Source organism: Mobula birostris, chromosome 30, assembly GCF_030028105.1.
Source record: "Mobula birostris isolate sMobBir1 chromosome 30, sMobBir1.hap1, whole genome shotgun sequence".
Lineage (NCBI taxonomy): Eukaryota > Metazoa > Chordata > Chondrichthyes > Myliobatiformes > Myliobatidae > Mobula > Mobula birostris.
Window position 1 is genome coordinate 20,704,857 of NC_092399.1, and position 27,047 is coordinate 20,731,903.

The 27,047-nt window shown below is 39.9% G+C and overlaps 1 protein-coding gene across 1 annotated transcript in view; it reads right to left on the reverse strand.

The window, feature by feature from the left end:
- Nucleotides 1-27,047, reverse strand: part of csmd2 (CUB and Sushi multiple domains 2) — a 689,393-nt gene that overhangs the window by 202,583 nt on the left and 459,763 nt on the right. Inside the window, exons 33-35 of the mRNA XM_072247323.1 lie at nt 19,696-19,814; nt 19,522-19,591; nt 6,145-6,261 (exon numbers count right to left, since the gene is read on the reverse strand). Coding sequence (XP_072103424.1) covers nt 6,145-6,261; nt 19,522-19,591; nt 19,696-19,814 — 306 coding nt within the window. The remainder of the gene's footprint in view (nt 1-6,144; nt 6,262-19,521; nt 19,592-19,695; nt 19,815-27,047) is intronic.

A 27,047-nucleotide genomic window follows, 5' to 3' on the forward strand; every position in this document is an offset into this window, starting at 1 on the left:
TGGAGGCATGGGGTTCAGGGAAACTTGGCTGCTTGGACTGCGAACTGGCTTTCCCATAGGAGGCAGAAAGTGGTAGCAGATGGAGCATATTCTGCCTGGAAGTCAGTGACCAGTGAAGTTTCATAGGGATTTATTCTGGGATCCCTTGCTCTTTTGATTTTTATAAACAACTTGCATGAGTGGAAAGGTGGATTAGTATGTCTTTAGATGATCCGAGGTTTGGCGGTATTATGAATAATAAAGAAAGGGTCGTAATTGCAATGGGTTATTGATAGAACGCAGAGCTGGGCTGTGAAATGTCAGATGGAGTTCAATCCGGAAAAGTGTCTAGTGATAGACTTTGGAAGGTCGAACTTGAAGGCAGAATACAGGATTGATGGTAGGATTCTTAGCAGTGTGGAAGCAAAGAGGGATCTTGGGTTCCACATCCATAGAAAACTCAAAGATACCGCACAAGATAATAGGATGGCTAAGAAGGTGCTTCATCTGTTGGCCGTTATTAGTTGGATGATTGAGTTGAAGAGCTGCGAGGTAATGTTGTAGCTTTATAAAACTCTGGAGAGATCACTCTTGGAGCATTGTGTTCAGTTCTGATCCCATCATTATCTATTTATTTAGCAATTCAGCGTGGAGAAGGCCCTTCCACCCTTTCGAGTCAGAAAGATATAGTGATGGTGCAGAGGAGATTTACCAGGATGCTGCCTGGATTAGAGATCATGTCTTATGAGGATAGTTTGAGTGAGTTAGAGCGTTTCTGTTTGGAGCGAAAAAGGATGAGAGATGATTTGATGGAGGAGTATATGATAAAAAAGACGTATAGGTTAAGTGGACAGCCAGAGACTTTTTGCCATGGAAGAAATGGCTAATACAAGAGGGCATAGTTTTAAGGTAATTAGATGAAATTCTAGTAGGCTGTCAGAGGTGATTTTCTTATACAGAGATTGTGGTAGAGGCAGATACAACAGGGCATTTAAGAGTCTGTTGGGCACAAGGATGAAAGAGAACTAAAAAGCTATGAGGGAGGGAAGGGTTAGATTGATCTTAAAGTAAGTTAAAAGATTAGCACAACATTCTGTGCTGATGGGTCTGAAATGTGTTGTGGCATTCTATATTCTATGAAAAGAGGAAAAAATGAAGTTTATTAAAAAGTGCAATTAGTATATACAAATAGATTATATGTTATATGTGTCATGCACAGTTGAAATTAACTTATAAATCAGGTCAGAGATAGAAATTTAACCTTAGAACTTAAGAAAAAAAAATCCACTGTGGCCAGTTCATCATCTCACAAATGATCAAACATGGAATAAAATTCTGAATTTGACTATTTCATCCTTGAATCACTAACGTCTGGTTTTCTCACAATTCCCACAAACCAATTAGTGTATTAGTCTGTGAGAGGTAATATTAGTACTGATTAAGTTAATTCAATGCACATTTAAGGTGCTACTTTTTTCCAAATAGGAAAGATGAGTGGAATTAATTTTCATGCAATCATTATTGTTGAAACCTAAGTACAATTGGACTAAATAATCCAGATCAAAACAATAAACTATAAATTATCTCACTCCAATCAATAGGCAGTAAACCAATATTGATAGATTAGGTTAGTTAACATGTGTGTGTGGTATATATCATTGATTGGGACAGTGCTGTGCCATATGATTGGGGTTAGGAAATCGAAAATTTGAAACTTTGCAAGAGCACCCAATATAGTAATATAATACAAACAATTGATATCAGGGCATTCACTTATGAAACACCCAGCTGCATATTAAAGAAAACATATACTCCAAGAAGCAGTTAGATCAAAATATTTTGATTATTTGGGTAGGAGTACATAGCCATTAAATGCTGTGATTTGAGGTTCTGTATTATAAAAGATGATCTATAAATATAAGAACAACATCCACTGTAGACAAATGGTCTTCAAAGTAGGAATACTATATACAACAAAACTGTTCATGTTGTCTGGAGCTGGGGGTGAGGGTAAAGAATGTGTTGATTCTGTGCCCTAGTACAAGTGGCCATTACCTGTTTCAAAGTTAGCAGAAATAAAATTTGAGCCAATCTCTATTTGATGATTTGGTTTTGCATTTGTTCTATTGCTGGTATACTGACTGAGTGAGATACATCAACTAAAGCAATGGCCACAAGTGGCTCACTGTCTTCTTCTGAAATCAGAGCATTATTGGAACATGCTATTATATAATTAGCTGGGTGTGTGTCTACACTGTAAACAGTGGTGATATGAGCTTAAAGAGAAGCTGTTATAATCAATAGACATAGTTAACCTAACAAATGCACATCATCACCATTTATCAACTTGTGCTTCACCAATTAACTATGGTGAAGTAAAAACACCAGCCCCAAGATATATTATTGGGTTTCATAATATTCTTAATATCAGGTCAGAAGGTCCATAATTTTAATTATTTTTTAATCACTCTGCCTGAAATTTCCCTCTATTGTTACATAACAGCTGTTACTTGCACTTTCCCTGCAAAGTGAGTTCAAGGATTTAGGTGCTAAGTTATAAAGGTAAATAGCCATCTGGTAAGAAACAGGCCACTATAGAGGATCAGGAGAGGCGCAGATGGTTGTAAACTCAGCCAGCATTTCCCTCCCCACCATCAAGGACATCTTCAAAAGGTGATGCCGCAATCCACCTGTAGGGAGCCCTACTATACAGACCTCTCTTCTCATTGCTACCATCAGTGAGAAGATACAGGTGCCTGAAGACATATACTGAACATTTTAGGGCAACACGTACAAAATGCTGGAAGAACTCAGCAGGTTTTCTGAGCTCCTCAATTTTATCAACCTTGCCTCTAACTTCCACCAATCCTAAATTCACCTGGTCTATTTCTGACATGTCTCTCTCCTTTCTCTGTCTCCATCTCTGGAGACAATCTTTCTACCGATATCAAGATGCCATTTCCTCTTCTCAGTTCCTTCATCTCTGACTCATCTGAGGCTTACCTTTTCAGAACATCTGAGAAGTCCTCCTCCTTCAAAATATGGGGTTTCCCTTCCCCTACTATTGATGTTGCCTTCATCCAAATCCCCTCCATTTCCCAAACGTCTGCACTCATCCCATAACCCTGCCAATTTAACAGGGATAGAGTTCCTCTTGTCCTCACCTACCACCCCATGAACCTTCGTATGCAACACATCATTCTCCGAAATTCCATCCTCTTCAATGGGATTCTACCACCAAATGCATCTTTACCTTCCCTTCACTCTCTGCTTTCGAAAAGGATCATTTCCTCTGCATTCGCTTATTCGATCATCCCTCCCCACTAATCTGTCTCCTGGCACTTATCCCTGCAAGCAGAATAAGTGCTACACCATCCATTCATCTCCTCCTTTACCGTCATTTAGGCCTCCAAATAGTCCTTCCAGGCCAGGTAACGTTTCACTTGCAAATCTTTATGGGGTTGCCAACTGTATCCAGTGCTCCTAATATAGCTTCGTCTACACTGGTAAGACCTGATGTAGATTGGGGGACTGTTTTCTCGAGCACCTTCACTCCATCCACAAAAAGCAATGTTTCCCAGTGATCAACCATTTTAATTCCAGCCCATTCTCATTCCGACATGTCAGTCCAGTCCATGGCCTTCTCTTCTGCCACAGTGAGGCTGTTCTCAGAGTGAAGGAGCAACACCTCATACTCCTAGGTAGCCTCCAACTTGATGGCTTGAACACAGATTTCTCCAATTTCTGGTAATTTTTCCCCCTCCTCTTCCCTCTTCTTCAATTTCCTACTTGAGCATCCCTCTTACCTCTTCTCCTCACCTGCCCCTCCTCCTTCCTTTTCTCCTATGGAAACACTTCCCTCTCCTATCAGATACCTTCTTCTCCAACCCTTTACTTTTTCCACCTGTCACCTCCCAGATTCTTACTTCATCTCCATCCCCCACCCTTCCCATTTCACCTATCACCTGCCAGACTGAGCTCCTTCCCCCTTCCTTTCCAGTCCTGCTGAAGTGCCTTGGACCGAAACATTGACCGTTTATTCCTATCCATAGATGCTGCCTGATCTACAGAGTTCCTCTAGCATCTTGTGTGGGTGTTACTCTGGATTGCCAGCATCTGCAGAATCTCGTGTTCAACATTTTAGGGACAGCTTTATTGCCCTCCACCATCAAATTTATGAATCATCAATAAATCCATAAATGCCACCTCACTAATTTTGCTCTCTTTTTTGTATTTACTTAGCTCCGAGTGGAGTCATTGGGACGCCGTCATGATGGCATTTTTTTAGCAGGCTCTCATATTTACGAGGCCGAGTTGCTAGCTCGACGCTCAACCCAGCAAGGATGGAAAGCGTGCAAGGGAGCTGGCTGGATTCGAACTTGGGAGCCTTCGCTCCGAAGTCCGGCGCTGATGTCACTATGCCGCCAGCCGACCTTTTTTATACCACTTATTTACATTTCTGTGGTATATTTATTTCTTATTCTAATTTATGCTTTATTTTATATATTGCACTGTACTTCGGGTGGAAAACAGCAAATTCATCGATATTTGATAGTGACAATAAACCTAATTCTGATTGTGAAAGGACAGAACATCCAGGGTGGTGATATCGGGACTGCTCTCCATGCCACATGCTAGTTATGCTAGACGTAGGGAGATCATACAGTTTAACACGTGGTTGGTGAGATGGTGCAGGAGTGAGGGGTTCAGATTGTTGGATCATTGGGCTCTTCTCCAGAGAAGGTGGGACACTCTCCAATTGGGACAGTTTGCACTTGAACTGGAGGGGGACCAATAACCTTGCAGCAAGGTTTGCTAGTGTTGCTCTGGGGGATTTAAACTGGAGCTGTTGAAGGATGGGGACCAGAGTGTCACGGTAGCCGGTGTGGAACCAAAAGGTCGAGCATGATGGGGCTAATTTTCTGAGTTGCATCTATTTCTTCGATCTCAGAGCAGTGATCAGCATGTGGAATTATAATACTGTAGCTATCAGTGTGACTTGGTTGCCAGAGGGGCAGGACTGGGAGCCGCTGTTCCAAACATGACAGGAGGAGGTGTATCAACGATGGAGGGGTGGCATTACTCATCAGGGAAAATGTCACAGCCGTGCTCAGGCAGGAGAGACTAGAGGGCTTGTCTTCTGAGGTGAGACTAGATCTATAGGTCAGAGGTTAAGGAGAAAAAAGATGAAATAATTAAGGGGAACTTCCAGACAGTGGCGGATGCAAGTGCGGAAGGAGCTGCAAGCAGAAGTAGTGGATGCGGGTTCAAATGCAACATTTAAGAGCAGTTTGGATAAGTATATGGATAGGATGGATCTAGAAGACTGTGGTCCAGGTGCTGTTTGTTGGAAATGGCAGAACAGTTCGGTATTGACTAGACTGGCCAAGCCTATCCTTATGCTGTAATGTTCTATTATTCTATTTAATCTTCCAGTAGCATCAAGTATTTTGCCTTCATGTGAAGTAAATGCCCTCTGAAATCTCACAGGAATTCAATGTAAGCAGCAAGAAATTTATTTAACAGAGTCTGTTCCACAAAAGGGTCATGTTCCCTAAAGGACTGTGACAATTTTATACTCTTGTAGAGGACTTAATCACAAATGCAAATCTTTATCCATAGAATGTCCAGTAATCCATCTAAATATATCGATGCATTAATATTACTAATACGTTGCATGAAAAAGTCAATTACATTGACTGTTTTTGAATTGCTACAGCGCAGATTTTCATAGAATTTATATAATGGTTCACAGAGTAATATCATAACTTCCCTAACTAATGCACAGCTAGGATCTTACTAAACAAATATCCTCAAGCACTATGAAGAGTGCATCAGTTTCTGCCAGCATTGATAGCAGAATATTGAGCTGTCCTGTTGAAAATTTGACAAATTGCTTGATTGCCAGAAGGTTTTCATTTAAAAATCACACTGTATTTCTTTTGTTTGTTTTAAACCCATTATTTGCAGAGAAAGAAAGTTACCTGTTATCCAAAAATATAAAGATAAAGTAGCAGAAAGTACAGTTTTGGTTTTCACATTGGACCGGTTTGAAAAGCCATAACCTTGTTGGTTGAAATGGCACTTTGCTCAAAACTGTACTTCTCCCTGAAAAAAAAGGCATATAACTACTGGTGAGAATAGTTTCTACCTTTCGCAACTTACCATATCCAACTTCAAGTGAAATCCTCCAAACACAATCCATGTTACTAGGATAATTTCCTGGAAAACCTGGGCTCAGGATGACGTCACTAGAATCCATGGAAGTCCCTCCGCATTGTGCTTGAATGAGAAAAGAAGAAAGTATTTATTTCTGCCAGATCAGGAATTAAGAAATGATTGCTTAAACTTTGGAATGAAGAAAGGTAAGGGAAAAAGTTGATCTTATTACATTCATCTTGCCAACTTGAAAGAAAGATTAATTTTCAGGTCTGGTGTTCCTGGATAGTTGGATGTCCCTGAAATTGAATCAAGTGGTGAAACAGGCTTCAAGGTTATATTGAAATGGAGTCTTCTAATCTCTGTTAAAATGCCCTTAGATTAGGGGTCTTTTAAATTCAACATCAGAGATATCATGATGATGTACTCTGCACAAGATTCTTGAAGAACTGCATCACAAACGGGAATGTTTCTTTAACATTTCAAAACAGGTTATAGAAAAGTGCAGATGTAATGTCACAGGATTGCCAATGTTCACTGACATCATTCTATTCCCTTTATTCTGATGCCACACCAGACTTCTTCGTAAATCTTAGCTTTAAGCCAGAGGCCTATTTCTAGTGAGGCTTGGGGCTTAATTTCAGAATGGTCCTAAGGTTGCAGATCAGGCATTTTTTTTAATACCTTCACACCAGAAACTAGTTAATTGATATCTAGAAAGTTATTAAATTTATTTTCAATTAATAAGTTCAAAAGAAATAAACAGAAGAACTACAAAGAATCTTATTTCTGGTCATTTTAAGTGGCACCACAAGTTTCATTTTTGAGCAAGTTTTTTTCCATCATCTAAAATTAGCAATGATAGGATTTACCTCCTATTTTTCACCGAGGGTCAAATGATTGGCAGCTTGTACCTATACTTCCCAATGTGTTGGGAGTATATATCTATATAAATTTCACTGTAATTTCATTGTAATATTAAACAGAGAGCTAACTCAGTACAAAATATACAACTTAACATGAGAAGCACTCGGCACTTTTCAAACAGTTTAAATGTTGAAAAAAATAATGGTGTACAAACAAAATGAGAAAAAAATAGGCATCTGCTTCTTTGGATAAACTCAAATTAATCATTACACCAGCTTGGGTACAAACCTACATTGAATGCACAACTGATTAGCAGATTTTAAATGGACTCTTTCCACATTTATATCCTCTCTTGCTTTTTATCAGACATCCGAGAAGAAAGTAAGTTATTACACTCTGTTAAGTTTTCCCTTCATCCACCTCATTAGAACTTAAGGATGTGCATAATTAATCTACTCTCCATTTTAAGAAAATTTTCAAGGCCTTGGCCAGGTGGGATTATTATTCCATTTTCAGGCCAGAGACTAGTGGATAATAATTTATTAAAATAATTATACCCAGCATGTAATAGCTTTTCAATTATCTGCATATTTAATCCAGATCTCAGGCTTGTCAATGGATTGAGAAGTACATTTCAGCAACTCAAAGCCTCCTTTTGATACAATCGGTCAATTTACTTTACACAAGTAATCATTCTCATCTCTGCATTAAATGCAAGGAGCAGAGAATGTTTCAGCAATTCTCTTTACAAAATGTGATCTTCCCCATGTTTTCCATTCCATCATATTATAAAACCTTAAACAAAGTTTATTCAGTTCTCTTTTTATATATAAATTTAATACCACCATGATTTAGTCAGAGGATTTTGTCATCCATCATTGTCCGATTTGAAACCCCCAACATCAGTCAAATGAAATATTCCAATATATTTTAATGGTCAACAATGCCTTCTAGAGGAGGTCTGTAAGGATTGAAAAGACCAAAGCGTCAAATTCTTTCTGTTGTGAATAATGAACTGCAGACAAATAGTTATAAGCCATGGTAAACAACAAAGGAGAGAGTTTTTTTTAGCCAAACACTGTTAATGCTTTATTCTTGAATGATTCTTCACTGAATGAAACACACACAAAATGCTGGAGTAACTCAGTAGGTTAGATGGCATCCATGGAAATGAACAAATGGTCAATTTTTTGGGCTGAGACCCTTCTTCAGGACACTCTTGTCTTCACTGTTGAGCTTAGTGGGTCAACTGACAAATTAAACTTAACCAACTGGTGACAAAGCCTGTGAAACTAATCGATACGATAAATACAACAGCTAGGCTCTGTAAATTAGTCCTTCAATTTGAGTTAAGTAAGTGAATGGGTACAAAACTTGTTGTAATTATTGACATTACTGTAAATTTCCAAATGCCCATTATTGTAGTTTGAAAAGAAATCACATTTATGATTTTAATATATCAAATTCATTACTTATTGTCCTTAGATTCTTCCCTATAATGTTTGCAGAATTTGCTTTGAAACAGGAAGGTGGAACAGGGTGTGAGGAGACAGTGAGTGGAATTCAGGCGTTTCACTGCAGGAATCAAAAATGTATTTAAAATATGCCAGAATTCACAATTGAGTTAGAAAATCAATTTTACAGCAGCAAATATTAATCTGCAAGTTATTATATTTGGCTGATAAGGTTTCTGTAAATATAGCCCCTGCAGTGCCTTACAGAAACCAGAACCATAATTATTTGTAGAAAATCATGGTATTTGTGTGTATTTGAAACAGGAAGACAAATTCTGTATCTTTCTGCCCAGCTGTAGCATATATAAATGTATCTGCAGTGTATGCAGTAACTGTTAGTTATGTTGTTTACATCAGCAACAGTACACTTTGCCTTCAGGGAGGGGTTGGTGGTGAGGGGGAAGAGAAATGCACCTCCCTCCTTAGCTGTTGCATTTGCTCCAAAGAGAAACATTATTAAAAATTTATACAGAGCATCAGGGCTGTGAAGGAAATCTATAGCATGAATATGAATTGGGGCTGGAGAATGCATTGACGGCAAGACACAGTTCTTTACCATCGTTAAGGTGGACAGACTGCAGTTGACATTTTAGATTGCCAGCTTGACCTCAATTTAGATGCATAAAATATTGCTTCAGTGAGAAAGAGATTCACCACTCTCTGTGTGAAGAAGTTTTTCCTAATCTCGGTCCTAAAAGGCTTCCCCTCTATCCTCAAACTGTGACCCCTCGTTCTGGACTTCCCCAACATCGGGAACAATCTTCCTGCATCTGGCCTGTCCAATCCCTTTAGAATCTTATACGTTTCAATCAGATCCCCCCTCAATCTTCTAAATTCCAACGAGTACAAGCCCAGTTCATCCAGTCTTTCTTCATATGAAAGTCTTGGCATCCCAGGAATCAATCTGGTGAACCTTCTCTGTACTCCCTCTATGGCAAGGGTGTCTTTCCTCAGATTAAGGGACCAAAACTGCACACAATACTCCAGGTGTGGTCTCACCAAGGCCTTGTACAACTGCAGTAGTACCTCCCTGCTCCTGTACTCAAATCCTCTCGCTATAAATGCCAGCATACCATTCGCCTTTTTCACTGCCTGCTGTACCTGCATGCCCACTTTCAACGACTGGTGTATAATGACACCCAGCTCTCGATGCACCTCCCCTTTTCCTAATCGGCCACCATTCAAATAATAATCTGTTTTCCTATTTTTGCCACCAAAGTGGATAACTTCACATTTATCCACATTAAATTGCATCTGCCATGAATTTGCCCACTCACCCAACCTATCCAAGTCACCCTGCATCCTCTTAGCATCCTCCTCACAGCTAACACTGCCACCCAGCTTCGTGTCATCCGCAAACTTGGAGATGCTGCATTTAATTCCCTCATCCAAGTCATTAATATATATTGTAAACAACTGGGGTCCCAGCACTGAGCCTTGCGGTACCCCACTAGTCACCGCCTGCCATTCTGAAAAGATCCCGTTTATTCCCACTCTTTGCTTCCTGTCTGCTAACCAACTCTCCACCCACACCAATACCTTACCCCCAATACCGTGTGCTTTAAGTTTGCACACTAATCTCCTGTGTGGGACCTTGTCAAAAGCCTTCTGAAAATCCAAATATACCACATCCACTGGTTCTCCCCTATCCACTCTACTAGTTACATCCTCAAAAAATTCTATGAGATTCGTCAGACATGACTTTCCTTTCACAAATCCATGCTGACTTTGTCCGATCATTTCACCGCTTTCCAAATGTGCTGTTATCACATCCTTGATAACTGACTCCAGCAGTTTCCCCACCACCGACGTTAGGCTAACCGGTCTATAATTCCCCGGTTTCTCTCTCCCTCCTTTTTTAAAAAGTGGAGTTACATTAGCCACCCTCCAATCCTCAGGAACTAGTCCAGAATCTAACGAGTTTTGAAAAATTATCACTAATGCATCCACTATTTCTTGGGCTACTTCCTTAAGCACCCTGGGATGCAGACCATCTGGCCCTGGGGATTTATCTGCCTTCAATCCCTTCAATTTACCTAACACCACTTCCCTACTAACATGTATTTCGCTCAGTTCCTCCATCTCACTGGACCCTCTGTCCCCTACTATTTCTGGAAGATTATTTATGTCGTCCTTAGTGAAGACAGAACGAAAGTAATTATTCAATTGGTCTGCCATGTCCTTGCTCCCCATAATCAATTCACCTGTTTCTGTCTGCAGGGGACCTACATTTGTCTTTACCAGTCATTTCCTTTTTACATATCTATAAAAGCTTTTACAGTCCGTTTTTATGTTGCCTGCCAGTTTTCTCTCATAATCTTTTTTCCCCTTCCTAATTAAGCCCTTTGTCCTCCTCTGCTGAACTCTGAATTTCTCCCGGTCCTCAGGTGAGCCACTTTCTCTGGCTAATTTGTATGCTTCTTCTTTGGAATTGATACTATCCCTAATTTCTCTTGTCAGCCACGGGTGCACTACCTTCCTTGATTTATTCTTTTGCCAAACTGGGATGAACATTTGTTGCAGTTCATCCACGCAACCTTTAAATGCTTGCCATTGCATATCCACCGTCAATCCTTTAAGTGTCATTTGCCAGTCTATCTTAGCTAATTCATGTCTCATACCTTCAAAGTTACCCCTCTTTAAGTTCAGAACCTTTGTTTCTGAATTAACTATGTCACTCTCCATCTTAATGAAGAATTCCACCATATTATGGTCACTCTTACCCAAGGGGTCTCTCACGACAAGATTGCTAATTAACCCTTCCTCATTGCTCAAAACCCAGTCCAGAGTAGCCTGCTCTCTAGTCGGTTCCTCGACATGTTGGTTCAAAAAACCATCCCGCATACATTCCAAGAAATCCTCTTCCTCAGCACCTTTACCAATTTGGTTCACCCGATCTACATGTAGATTGAAGTCACCCATTATAACTGCTGTTCCTTTATTGCACACATTTCTAATTTCCTGTTTAATACCATCTCCGACCTCACTACTACTGTTAGGTGGCCTGTACACAACTCCCACCAGCGTCTTCTGTCCCTTAGTGTTACGCAGCTCTACCCATATCGATTCCACATCTTCCTGGCTTATGTCCTTCCTTTCTATTGTGTTAATCTCTTCTTTAACCAGCAACGCCACCCCACCTCCCCTTCCTTCATGTCTATCCCTCCTGAATATTGAATATTCCTGAATGTTGAGCTCCCATCCCTGGTCACCCTGGAGCCATGTCTCTGTGACCCCAACTATATCATAATCATTAATAACAATCTGGACTTTCAATTCATCCACCTTATTACGAATGCTCCTTGCATTGACACACAAAGCCTTCAGGCGCTCTTTTACAACTCTCTTAGCCCTTATACAATTATGCTGAAAAGTGGCCCTTTTTAATGCTTGCCCTGGATTTGTCGGCCTGCCACTTTTACTTTTCTGGTAACAAGATCAGTTCTGGTTTTTAGGACAGTAAAGGTTCCTCGCTCTTCAATTCAATTATATACATTAACCTCATCTTCAGAAGAAGATTCTCATGTAACAACGTCATTTTTTCTGCATTATTTACATTCTTTTCTGAATGACTTTCTGAAAGGCAGGCAAATTTTGGGTTGTTTTGTATTGATATCTTTCAACAATTTTATATTCAATCCTTTACGCTTGCAGTGAATATATTGTATTACAAATAAGAAATTTTGATTTTATATTACTTCTGTGATGGATGATTCATTCATCTGCATCATAATGTTCACAGCCAAATATTGTACTCACTTTTGCAAACTCAATTCTTCATAACTCAAGAGACCTCAGACTTAAATTTCCTGATTAAATGCAATGCATTCACTTTGGGGTGCAAATTTCCAGTCCTTATGACGGATATTTGCTTCCTTGGCCAGGAGGTCTCACAATTTGCTATGCTCAGCTTTCTAAACACAGTTACTGCCACTTGTACAATCAAATAATTGTAAGTAAATTCTAACTAACACGGTTTAGCTTCTGGTTATTAAATGGTAACCAGTCTTCAGTTCTTGAAATGTAAATGGTAAGCAGTAATCAGTTTGAAGTTACAGCGGTATTATTTATAGAGTAACTTCGCAAACAAGCTCTGTATATAGCAACACACATCAAAGTTGCTGGTGAACGCAGCAGGCCAGGCAGCATCTCTAGGAAGAGGTACAGTCGACGTTTCAGGCCGAGACCCTTCGTCAGGACTAACGAAGGGTCTCGGCCTGAAACGTCGACTGTACCTCTTCCTAGAGATGCTGCCTGGCCTGCTGTGTTCACCAGCAACTTTGATGTGTGTTGCTTGAATTTCCAGCATCTGCAGAATTCCTGTTGTTTGCGTCTGTATATAGCAGATGCGTTGTCAGTAGAAGTGCGTTGGTCACTGGTTTTTTACTGCTTAAGAGGTGCAGTATAATACAATGGGTTACTTAATTTGGCTTGATTCAAAGTACAATAGCTTAGTAAACTTGCAGACTAGATGGATAATATAATTTATCATATCAACAACTGATCTATTAACGTTGGAAGTTTTATGTATATAAGAAGCTAGCTTTACAGCATTAATTGTGGGTGGTTGGGGTCTGTGGCACAAAAAAAAGATTTTAGTCTGTTTCTATAAAAAGGATATCTGAGGAAATAGTGCATGTATATGAAGTCACCCAACTGGCATAAAAGTGTAAACAGCAATTGAGGCTGATTAGGAAGGGGATGTTGAACATCAAGACGGATGAAAGAAACATGGGGTGAACTAGAATTCATTCCTCTGGCTTACCCTTCTGCGATGGATGATTCATTCATCTGCACCATTAGTATGACTTTTTAACTTATAGGAATTGTACCTGTAGTCTGGAATATTTTGTGTTTTAGAAGTGGGTTGTAATTTGGAAATGTTTAAAATAGAAGTCTTTTGTGAGTTTTAAGTGTGTTTTAAAAATGCTGTTGGGACTTAAGTGTGTATCACTGAAAATAAATGAATTGTGTTTCAAAATACTTTGTTGTAGCAGACACCAACAGAATCAACAAACTCATTCGTAAGGCCAGTGATGTTGTGGGGATGGAACTGGACTCTCTGACGGTGGTGTCTGAAAAGAGGATGCTGTTCAAGTTGCATGCCATCTTGGTCAATGTCTCCCATCCACTACATAATGTACTGGTTGGGCACAGGAGTACACTCAGCCAGAGACTCATTCCACCGAGATGCAACACAGATCGTCATAGGAAGTCATTCCTGCCTGTGGCCATCAAACTTTACAACTCCTCCCTTGGAGGGTCAGACACTTTTACAACTCCTCCCTTGGAGGGTCAGACACTTTTACAACTCCTCCCTTGGAGGGTCAGACACGCTGAGCCAATAGGCTTGTCCTGAACTTATTTCCTGGCGTAATTTACATATTACTATTTAACTATTTATGGTTTTATTACTATTTAATTATTTATGGTGCAACTGTAACAAAAACCAATTTCCCCCGGGATCAAAAAAGTATGACTATGACTATGTTAGCTGGAAGACTCTTCTCCTTGATAAGGAGAGGGGACCCACAACTCAAATAGTGGGTACTAGAAGTTAAACTCACTTTGGAGAATAAACAACACTAGTTTATTAAATGAACTAGTCTTTGAAGATTGTGGGTGGCCATAAGTATGGATATGTACTGACTATAATGGAAACGTATGTAAAGGATGGGAAGTTATTGAATGGTTTATTGTATATAATTTTATTTTTGAATAAAGTGTATTTTGAAATAAAAATAAGTCTTTGAAGATTGGATAGTTACAGTATAGCCTCCCTTTAGTGAGAGTACTTGTGACTGTTTATATCCAAAAGGGCTTTAGGGCTTCACTTAAGTTTAAAACTTTTGTGGCCAGCAAACCCAATACCATCACATTCTTTGAAATGGTTGTCCTTCTGTTGCTTAATGCTGCACCTTGCACCACTTCGTGGATAAAACATATACCAAATACTAATGCTAACAGATTGCAGAGAGCTGTCTGGAGAAGCTCTGAGGAAGAGATCTGTCTGTGAATATTCTCACCTCTCGCACTGGCCACCAGTTATAACCACCTATTTGACTATGGTTCTACTGCCTTCAAAGGAACCAAATGAATGGAGATAGGTGAAAGTGGAAAATTACTTTTATCCGTGTACTTTCACCTAATCAACCAAAACCATTGCTTGTTTTCTTCTTAACCAGACATAAATTTGGCAAAGAGTCTGAATTAAATAAAGTGGGAAGAAAGTCCTAGAAAAAAAAACAGGATTAAATAATTAATGGCTGCAACTGATCTCATGACACCATTTTGAAAAGAAAGGGAGGTATCTCTGGTGTCCTGGCTGATTTTTATCAAAACATCAATAAATAGTTCACAACACCTAGGATATTTTTTTTTCCTTTTGGCATCAGTAAGCAGATAGTAATGTGAAATGCACTTTGGGGTATCCGGAATTCATTACATAAGCCATGAGCTAGAATTAAATGTCCAGTAAGAATTTCAGGAGTTTCTGCCCTGGATACACATCAGCACAATTAGGCTGATAATGTCCACTGGGACAAGGTGGCTGCTCATGTGGTCAGACCATCTGCTGCAAATAACGTGTGTAGACCAATACAAACTGGATAAGCAAACAAGAGAATTTTGTCTTGCAGTTGCTGTCCAAGTTGTGCCACTGCCACGAGTCTTTGATCCACAATCACAGTGGACGAAGCAGCAAACCACACAGAGGGATTCAGGATAACTCCATAATCACCAGTTAATCTTGCAATAATGTTACATTTCAACATATGAAATAGAAGCAGATCATTTTGTCCCTTACGTCTGCTCTGTATTTAAACAGGTGTAGTTACACGAAGCAATTTTATCAACGGACCACTAAATCAGTCTGATTCCTCTGGGAAAGAGCAGTTAAGCTGAAATAAGAACATGGATCTGCAAGAAACACTCCACAGGTCAGGGGCCATCTGTACAGGGAGAAACAAAGTTAATGATCAATGATCTTAGAATATAAAGTGCACCTGGGAAAGCACATTGCGGGCCATTGGTTCACAGCTACACACTTTCCGTCGTGCAACAAAGGAAATGCATTGCCTGGGACTGGTGCCAAGTCCAAGAGTGAGAGAGAGCTAGTTTTTGAAATGCCTACCAGGCTGAGGAAGTGGGCAGGTTAGGTAAAAAAGCAAAAGATTGAGATTCTGGTGGTGTAGCAGAGGGGAGCTCAGATTTGCAATGTAAGGGTATCAAAGGTTTTGGGGATAAAGCCAGAGAAAGGGTTGATTTAAAAAAAAATTAGCCATGATTCAACATTCACTGCTGTGCTCCAGCATTGCTGTCAAATGATTCAACAAAATCTATTTCAGTGCAGGAGAATGAAAGGTTAAACAATAAGGAGGGGCATTGATAGGGTGAATCACTCAAGTCTTTTGTTCCCAGGATATGGGCATCAAGGATAAAGTCAAGAAATCCTAATTGTTTGTGGGATTTAGGGGAGCAAATTTGAAGAGAGGTAGAAGACAGTTGCAGGAGAAAGAAGGTTGTGATAGTAAGCTATTTTAAATTTCTGTCTATTGACTGAGACTCCCTTATTGTAATGGGGCTGGGTGGGATTGAGTTTGTCAAATGTGTTCAGGAAGGTTTTGTTAATCAATATATAGAGGTCCCAACTAGAGTGAGCTTGATACTGGATCTCCTATTAGGGAACGAAAAACGTGTTTGTGTAGGGGACATTTCGGAATTAATGATCATAAATCCAATAATTTCAAGACACTGTAATTGAGTAGGATAAGATTGGTCCTTGTGTTGAGGTTCTAAATTGGAGAAAGGCCAATTTTGATGGCATCAGAAAGGATCTGGTAAATATCCATTGGGACAGGTTGTTTTCAGGCAAATGGATGCCTGGTAAGTGGAAGGATTTCAAAAGTGAAATTTTGAGAGTACAGAGTATATTTGTTGGAATAAAAGGCAAGACTAACAGGATGAGGGAACATTGAGTTTTGGTTAAGAAGGAGTGGATAGTAGGTATCGTCAGTGAGGAACAAATGAGGTACTTGAGGAGTATAAGAAATATAAGAGAATATTTAAAAAGGAAATAATAAAGGCTAAAAGAAGGCATGAGATTGCTCTGCTAGACAAGGTGAAAGAGAATCCCAAGGGCTTCTACAAATTATTAAGAGCGAAAGGACAGCAAGGAACAAAATTTGGTCCACTTGAAGAACAGTATGGCCATCTATGCATGGAGCTAAAAGAGATCTTAAATGGATTGTTTGCCGTTGTGCTTACTGGGGAAATGAACACTAAGTCTATAGAACTGAGGCAAAACAGTAGTGAGGTCATAGATGATATTGGGTTTACAGAAGAGGAGATGATTGCTATCTTGAGGCAAATTATGGTGCATAAGTCCCCTTGGACCTTGCTAGGAGGCATAAGTTGCGGGGGTTCGGGCAAAGGTAACTAAAACATTCTTAGCCACAAGTGAGGTACGTGGATGGGTGGGACACAAAGGGCTATGGTCTATGTATGTATCAAAGGGACTGGGCAGAATAACAGCCAGCATGGACCAGATGGGCTGAAAGGCCTATTTCTGTGTTGCAGTGCTCTATGAGTCTAAGAACTAGGGGAGAGATTTAATAGGAACTTGAGCGGTACTTTTTCTCACACAGAGCTGAGCTGCCAGAGGAGGTGGTTGAGGGAGGTACAATCATAGCTTTTGAGAGACAAGCAACACACACACAAAAATGCTGGTGAACGCAGCAGGCCAGGCAGCATCTATAGGAAGAGGTAGCATCTATAGGGTAGATGCTGCCTGGCCTGCTGCGTTCACCAGCATTTTTTGTGTGCATTGCTTGAATTTCCAGCATCTGCAGATTTCCTCATGTTTGCGTTTTAAGAGATAGTTATTTTTATTCTCCTGTGCCATTCTTTCCTTTTCAGGGTGATTGGGGCTCTGTCAGAGTCCCTGATCTAACGTTCAAACTATGGTTCTACTCGAGCAGTGGGTTTTTGGATCAACTGTGTGGCCTAATGCTTCAATATCTCCAAGGAGATGGGAGACTTGGAGAAGTGGCACGGAAGATTATGATATTGGAAAAGTGAATTGCTAGCCTCTGCTCTTGTTGCTGCAGGAGCGACCTCTCTCTGTCTCGCGCGCTGGAGAGAGAGATCCTGTCTGAGATACTGAAATGCTGGTTTGTGGACTGTAGCTTTGATGAACTCTGGATCAAGGTCTCTTTGGGGGGGGGGAGGGTTGGGGGGAGCTTCTGCTGTTGTTTGCATTGTGGGTGAGTGAGGGGGTGGGTCGGTGCTTTTGCTGGCATGAGTGGAGGGTTGATGCAAAGGGAGGGGCTTTGGAGCTTTGATATTTCTATCATTCTTTCTGTGGGGTTTTTGTTTCATGGATGTCTGTGAAGAGCATGAATTTCAAATTATATTCTGTATACCTTCTCTGATATTAAATGAACTTTTGAATCACAGTGGAGTAGAAATTTAATACAAAATGATTGCAGATCATATTTCATGTCTGAAAACCCATTCCGCTAAAATCAGTTGACCAAATTTCATAAGTTGAGTACCAAGCAGGATTGTTTCTACAATGAAAGTTCTGTGCTGTTGACATAGTTCTGATGCATTAGTCGTATGCCATCTATTTCCTAAGATTATGTACACAGGATGTATACAGTGTGCTCTAAAATATTTCATCATTTCACTTTCTCTACAAATTTTAGGCTGCTGTTTTAGGCTGTTTTCTGCTGAAAAGCTGCTCTCTCATATTTCCTAAATATGCCCTGCTAGCCTTACTTAGGTGACTGCTGCCAACTGCTTGTTTTTCTCTGCCAATGAAACTGGCATTGCAAAAATAAATTAAGTACTGGTGACTTCTTCAAAGCAATTAAGTTTGAGCTTATAACCATGATCCAAAAGGCTCTGGAGCTTTACAGCTCATTCCTAACCTCACAATCCCTCTCTTGGCTCCAATTAAGTCCACTTCTGTGAACGGGCAGCATTCAATTCAAAAACCTCAAAGGGAATATTACAGAAAAGGCAGGAGGAACTCAGCAGGTCAGGCATCATCTATAGAGGGAAATAAACAATCAACGTCTTCAGCCAAGACCCTGTATCAGGACTGGAAAGGAAGGGAGTAGAAGCCAGAATAAGAAGGTGTGGGGGAAGGAGTACAAGCTGGCCACTGAGACTAGGTAGGAGGAAGGTGAGTTGGTTGCCGAGGAGGGTGAAGTATGAAACTGAGAAGTGATAGGTAGATGAGGTAAAGTGGTGAAGAAGGAGTCTGATGACAGCTGACAATGGAAGAATAGGAAGGAGAAGGGGAAGCAGAGGGAGGTGATGGGCAGATGAGGAGAAGAGAAGGATGAGAGGGTAACCAGAATGGGGAAGGGAATGAGAAAGAAGGAGTGAGGGGAAAGCAATTGCCAAAAGTTGAAAAAACTGATGTTCATGCCATCAGGTTGGTGGCGAAGTCCTCAACAAAGCCAATCTATGTCAGATCTCACCAATATAGAGGAGGTAGATTCAGGATCACTGGATAAAATATATGACCCCAAGAGACTCAGATGAAATGTTGCTTCACTTGGAAGGACTGTTTAGGACTCTGAGAGGTACTGAGGGAGGAGGTGTAGGGGCAGGTATGGCACCAGGCATGCTTAAAGGGATAAGTGCAAGGAGGGAGATCAGTGGAGAGGGATAAATAGACAAAGGAAGTCACTGTGAGAAAAATGCAAATAATAAAAAAAATCTGTGCTTCACTAAAATCAAATGCCTCTGTGAATATAATACTTGAAATCCAGCATCGACTGTATACTCCTTTGCCTATATGTGTTTAACCCTCAATATACTGAACTAGGAGAAAAGGTGCTTTCAAATGATTTGATCTAACACTTGTACCAAAAATGTTTTTTTTCTGTGAACAAATGGATTAAAAGAGTCAGAGTGCAAATAATAAACTTAAACACTGCTTTCCACATGTTGGACCATACTCAAGGTACACTTGTTCTTGTATACATACCAATACAAAGTGGAGGAGGGTAGTTCCACCGGCGGACAGTTCCAGGCATACAAGATATATGGGAGTGCCCCTGGGGGGATAAACAGGAATGATTGATCTACCATCATCAATTTTCATCTGAAATATCCAAAAGCAAAGTTCTGTAATGGTCTACATTTTACATTACTTAATTACCTGCAGTTGGTATCCTGGTTCACACTGAAAAGTCACAACATCATTGATTAAGTATCTCTCACCAATCTTCACACTGTTGGCAGGGATCAATGGTTCTGGGCAGCTTGTCAGCCCCACAGCTACAAGAAAGAGAATATGAAAGCAGTTACTAAGTGCCGACATTTGCGAGGTTCCTGTGCATTTTCAGAACCATAATCCCAACTAAATACAGGGATTCCTTGTCATTGTGATTGCTACAGCTCCTGAAGCATTTTGGTAGTATAACAAGCATGATGTTCAGAGTGATCCACTCTTTAATGTTAGCGTATTGATAAAATGCATTTGGCCATTATTGCCATTCCCATCATTTGCACTTTGTTCGACACTGTTAGTTTGGAATTATAGTCAGAAAGCATGTGGAAGTCAATTTGGTTCCCACTACTCATTTATCAGGGGTTCCCAACACTTCTTATGCCATGGAGCCTTGCCATTAACTAAGCAGCCTATGGATCTCAGGTTTGGAACCTCTGTCATTGATGAATATGAACATATATAAGTTTGATGCTTTAAAAAGGAAAAAAACTATTCAACTGCTAAAGTGGAATAGTATAATGCTGGGAAAAATAGAAGGCTTGTCTTGAATACAGGCCCTCAGTTCAGGGAAATGTGTTTGATTCATGTTAAAATAGCTTACTTAAAACACACACAAAATGCTGGAGGAATTCAGCAGGTCAGGCAGCATCAATGGAAATATCACAATGTTTTGGGCGGAGATCATTCTAAATTCTTCTGCACTATTTTCCTTTATCTTCAATTCTTGTTCCACAATGGTTGGCATCCGTCTGTCTCGGAGGACAATGGGTGATGATTATCATCATCACAAGCCTGGGTGGAAGGTATGAAGATCCTGAGATGCCCAGTCGCCAAGATCCCCCTCTTGGCCTCACCAGTGTAATCCAAAGGAAAGCTTATGAAGCAATACATTTGGCACTATCTTGGCTGTAGGAGCTGCCGGAAGGATGTTCAATGACGTCCAGCCACCTTTGGGGCTCCACTCCGGATTTGCTGTCTGGGTTTACTGCTGTAGCCCTTGTCTCTCCCGAGGCTGCCCACTAGGCAGTGGGGCTATTTACCCATAGTCACAATACATACTTAGAAAGCAACTATGAAAACATCAATCCTTTTTGCAAGGATTTGTAATTTTTGTGGAAGTTGTGCTAATGAATTATTTTTATTGCAAACAAACGGGGATAAAACATGACACCAGTGAGTGACCATCACCTAAAATCTACCCTACAAAGCAGCAGCAATATCTTCTTCCAGCTATAGTGAAATTAAATTAGACCATTTAATTTTTATTTTCTTTATAGTTGTAACTTTTACTGCATGCTTGTATTTTATATACTTACATGCATATAACTGTTTAGTATGCTTCCTAGTGGTGACAGTATGTATACACAATTGTTCAATGTGACCCTGGTATTTACAGTTCTTTGAATCATTCTGGGAAGTTCCAGAAAGTTCTCTGGTATAGCGTTATTTGAATAGGGGCTATCTGATTGGTTAATTCTCATCTACAAATTTGAATGGAATGTTTCTTATGGTATGCAAAGAGCTGAACACTTAAGCTCACCATTTTTATTCTTTATTCATTTAGTCTTTGCTTCCCCTTTCCCTTCTGTACTAGACCTCTATTACTGTCAGTTTCCAATTGTCTTTATTCTCATTAGCACTTAATAAAATGATCATGAAGCAACAAGTTTAATGCCTCTACCTTGACTTCCAAAAGAACCTTGATTCAAAACTTCAGAAACTAACATGTACTTACTTTTATTCTCCCAATGAAAATATGTACTTCACAAACATGCTTTTCCTCACATAGATCTTTAGAGTATGACAGAGCGAAATTTACCAAGAATAACCTTCAAAGTGGTAGCAGAAGAAAGAATGAAGTATCAGAACAAAGACGCACTCAGCAAAGGAATAATGTCGAGCAAAATAATGTAATAAAACAGTGCATCAGCTGCACATCACCATTAACAGCGTACAACATTTTCAAAAAAAAACATTTGCTCCCCCTCGTCCTCCACCTCAAGTTGTTAGGAAAAAGAGTTGAATCAGAGACAGTTTCTTCACTTGGAATTAGGGTACAAATCATTTCTTGAATAAGATATGGGCATAGCAGGTGGCATACATTGAACGTAGAGAATAGCAAGAAGCAGTGAGTTCCACTGACAGATAGCATTATCGGTAAATGTGAGGAGGAGGAGGTTTCAGGTTTTCTTTCATTTATTTCCCATGCTCAGTGATGAAAATAAAATGAAATACTGGAACTGAATAGAGCCAAACAACAGATCCTGCAGATACAGGAATCTGGATCAACGAACAATTTGCTGGAAGAACTCAGTTGGTCAAGCAGCATCTGAGGGGGTAGGGACAGAATTATCGATGTTTCGATTTGAAACCCTGCATCAAGATTCTTTTCCCCCTGCAGTTGCTGCTCAATCTATTGAGTTCCTCCAGCAGTTCCAATCAATATCCATATCCTTACACCAATGGAAAACATTTCTGTTTATTCATTCTGTACAAAACTTAATTTTGGCCCTATTGTAATTCAAAATCTTGTCTATTTTAATAATGTATGAGAACCTGGCTTAATGTTTATCAGAATATTTACACTGATAAGGATACAGAAAATATAATAGAATGGAAAAAAAATGGAGAGCAGCCAATATTGATGATACAGAAGAAAACAAAATACCAGGCAAAAGGTAATCTGAGTAGACGGAGTGCACTTATTGCTAGCCAACATCTTTTTTATGTCCCTCTTCTTTCTGACCTTATGCTCACTTTGTGTTCACCTCATCCATGAAGCTTATTTTATGCTCCTCTGAAACTGCTGAGCACTCCCACCTTTCCTTCCTCCTACTTTGCTTTTAATGTTGGCCAGACTATTTGGAGCCTACTGTTGTTCAAGTGGGTGGACAGAACGCAACAGGTTCTGGGTTTTTTAATCTGATATTGACAATGGCTTCATTCACTTGCAGGGAACCTCACGCGTGCTCTTTCCCGCCCCTCAGGGATCCCTCCATCTGCAGCCTCTCTGTGACATCATCTGGATTCACACTACCAGCTTCTTAATATGCCCAAAAGCTAAGAATTCGATCTTCATGCCACCATCATCATTGTCGTCTTGTGCCGTTTTATGACGTGGGCGATCGTGATCCCACCACCATGATTGTTCTTGGCAGACTTTGCTACAGGAGTGTCCGCCATCACCTTCTTCTGAGTGATGCCTTTGCCAGACAGGTGACGCCACATTATCAATACTCTTCAGAGATTGTGTGCTTGGTGTCAGTTGGCACATAACCAGGACTTGTGATACGCACCAGCTGCTCCTATGGCCATCCATCACCGGCCCCCATGGCTTTACATAACCGTGATCATAGGGTTAAGCAGGTGCTACACCTTGCCCAGGGGTGACCAGGAGGCTAGCGGAGTGAAGGAGCACCTTTCGCCTCCTTTGGTAGAGACTTATCTCCACCCCGACACCTGCACATCACCCTAAACCTCTGAATTGTTAGGTAGCAACTATTAATAAAGAATGAATAAAGATTTCTTTCAACAACACAAAATGAAGCTCTCAGCCATGGCATGATAAATGGGTATGATTTGGTACAGGATAAGGTGCAGAAAGCAGAATTGATTGCTTTATAGCAGACAGAAGATAGGTGGGGAGATCAGTCTGGAGGCAAAGAAAAAACCATGGGTAAGGAATTGGAATGTAGATCAGTAAAGTCAGATAAACTGGACAATGTTACAACACTGGAAAATGGTAGTCAGGCAGTCCAAAGCTTACCTCAGTGACAAAATGATAGCAAGATTACAAGCACCTTAAGCAGCCAACCTTAGTCACCAAGCCAAGCTTCTCCCTAACAACTGATGGACAGACTAAGATGTTTGTAACCTCTGAACCACTTTAACAATGAGATACGTTTGAGATTATTTTATCCCCATTATCACTTAGACTGCCCTACTACCTGTTTTCAGCTCTTTCACCCTGCCCAGCATCTGCAGTCACGTGCAAACTAGGCTCAATTACAATAAAAAAAGAGCATAATGACCTGTTCAGATGTTGGAGAGCGTGGCTTGGAACAATACACCATCTGTTTGAAAATATAAACTCCTAATGTACGTGTATACGTCAGATGCAATGGGGAAAAGTGAGCAAGCCAGAAGTTGTAAATATGGGCATGGATCACTTTGTGGTCTGTGACTGTTTATCTACTGCATGGCACTGTGTCAGTCTTTGTCTGATAAATTCTTGACATCTGTTCCCAAATCCAACAGGAAGCCTACAGACCAATAAACATATGATAGCATCTATTGCCAAGAATGATGCAATGGTGCCTCCAATAGGTAAACTGAACAATTGCAGACACATTGATCCCTATCACCACAACCTGAAGTACAACCACTTTTCCTGCTCTCAGTGAATATATTCAACCTTCCTTTCATGCCCACATCAATAATAATATTTCCAATTCAGCTTCTATCCCAGTCGAAAATGGCTAAGCTGGAAAGGTATTTAATAATGATTTTTTGGGTTTTAAGGTCCTGTATTCAGCTATTAATCAGGTGTTTAAATATGTATCTTGAGCCAGTTTTATTTGCCCAGCTGTCACTTTAGGACAACTAGGCAAATAAAGGGCCAGAGGCATATTGAATGCTTTCTGCTAATTACTCAATATAAAAAAAAATCAACAAATCTTGATTTGCCATCTTGATTTACCGTTGACTGCTTCTGGTTAAGTAATTAAGTATTTACTCCCAACAAATTCTTCTGGTTTTAACTGTAGCTTATTTTTTTCTACAAATGTTTGTAATTTTCATACATTAAACTGAGAATTAGTGAATACTTAATTATTAAAACCCTTATATTTGATAAGGAGACAGATTTTTCATTCATAAATGTCCATTCGATTGCAGTACAAACACTAAAATGGGAATCATGCTCCAAACATAGTAGCTGGACCCTCCATGAATTTATTGACAGGGTTATTTCAAAAACAGAACTAATTATTGTCTTGTGTTGTTTCTGTTTGTGAAGCTGAATAAATTATGCTAATTTAAGAATTCAATGGATTTTTCAAATGATCCATTCTTCTATTTGGGGTATCGAAAACTGTGTTAACTCGGATCCAGACTTTAATGCAAATCTGAACTTCAATAATTTGCACTTAACCCTTGATCTATGAGAGAAGTGAAGCAGCATCTGTCATATCCATCCCAGTCTTTGCCAGTTCTCCCTTTAACGACTTGAGCAATTTAAAGCCTCTGCATTTCCCAAACCATTTTCATCACTATTGAATAATAAAGATAACACACTTATAAAAGCTGTTCGATTCAAATATGAATGGTAATGAAACTCCAATAATACATTGATTATAAGATGTTTATAGCAGTCAGCAATAATTCCTGAATACTTATTTAAAGGTCATTTAAATCCAATGTGATCCCATCATTCGTGAATCAGGATGACAATCTTCTACAATTGTCAAAAGAGCCATTCGATTTATTTTATGTGCATAATAAATGCCACTGCCAGTAATCACAAAGGGACCTGGGCATTGAAATTTGTCTGAGTAAAATGTATTGAAGATATCTATTATTAGTCTTTTTCTGAATGCAATCCAGAAAAAAGATTTTTGGCATCGGACACAATAAGGAAAAACCAAAGGCAGCACAATAAATCTGACAAGCTCATAAACAATTGCAGATAATAATGGGTTAGATATCCCTATGGATCGTCCAAGGCTTAATGTATTATACAAATAAATTTATATCTATCTATCCATCTACACATACCTATCTATATGGAATGATATATTACTTATGCAATGTCTGTATGACTTAAGTCTTGCCCAGAAGATGAAAACTAACTTCCTGCATTAATTACAGACCTGAACCAATCTGGCCTATTGCCTAAGAAGCTGGCAGTGAACCTAGAGGCCATTTTCCATAAGTTCCTGTATTCATTTTTCTCCCCCTCATTCCTGGCAGCTGCAACTATATTTGGATGGTATGCTGTTTCATTGCTCTCAGAGGTATTGAACGCAATATGTACCATTCTTTCCTCCCAGGTTAGTCTTTCCCAATGCAGTCCTATAAATTCAAGTTCTGACTTTTGATAGGAGCCACCATTTTAAAAGATTCTGCTCTGAACCAGAATCAGGTTTAATATCACTGGCATTTGCCATGAAATTTGTTGTTTTGTAGCAGCAGTACATTGTAATGAATAATAAAAAAACTATACATTATTAACTGTAAGTAGTGCAAAAAGAGAGCAAAAATATATTCAGAAATAGTGAGGTAGTGCTCTTGTGATCACTTCCATTCAGAAATCCGATTGCAGAGGGGAAAAAACTCATCCTGAAATGTTTAGTGTGTGCCTTCAGGCTCCTGTACCTCCTCCCTGATGGTAGCAATGAAAAGAGGGCATGAGCTGGATGATGGGGTCCTTAATAATGGATGCTACCTTTTCGAGGCACTGCCTATTGATGGTGTCCTCAAAGCTGGGGAAGCTCATGCCCATGATGGGACTGGCTGAGTTTACAACTTCCTGCTCATTTTTCTCAATATCAGATGGTCAAGTCGTCACTTCTTATTGTCATTTCAACCATAACTGCTGGTAAAAATGAGACAACGTTTTCCAGGACCATGGTGCCACATGAAACAATACAAAAACTACACTGAACTATGTAAGGAAAAAAACACAAAAAACTACACTAGACTACAGACCTATCCAGGACTGCATAAAGTGCACAAAACAGTGCAGGCACTACTATAAATAATAATAAACAAGACAGTAGGCACATTAGAGGGTACAATAGGTTGGTGTCAGTCCAGGCTCTGGGTATTGAGGAGTCTGATGGCTTGGGGGAAGAAACTGTTACCTAGTCTGGTCATGAGAGCCTGAATACTTTGGTGCCTTTTTCCAGATGGCAGGAGGGAGGAGAGTTTATATGAGGGGTGTGTGGGGTCCTTCATAATGCTGTTTGCTTTGCGGATGCAGCGTATGGTGTAAATGTCTGTGATGGCGGGAAGAGAGACCCTGATGATCTTCTCAGCTGACCTCACTATCTGCTGCAGGGTCTTGCAATCTGAGATGGTGCAATTTCCGAACCAAGCCATGATACAGCCAGTTAGAATGCCCTTCATGGTTCATCTGTAGAAATTTGTAAATGTCTTTGGTGATATACCAAGTCTCCTCAGTGTCATAATGAAATGTAGCTGCTGACATGCTTTCTTTGTAATTGCATCAATGTGTTGGACCCAGGATAGATCTTCAGAGATGTTGGCACCCTGGAACT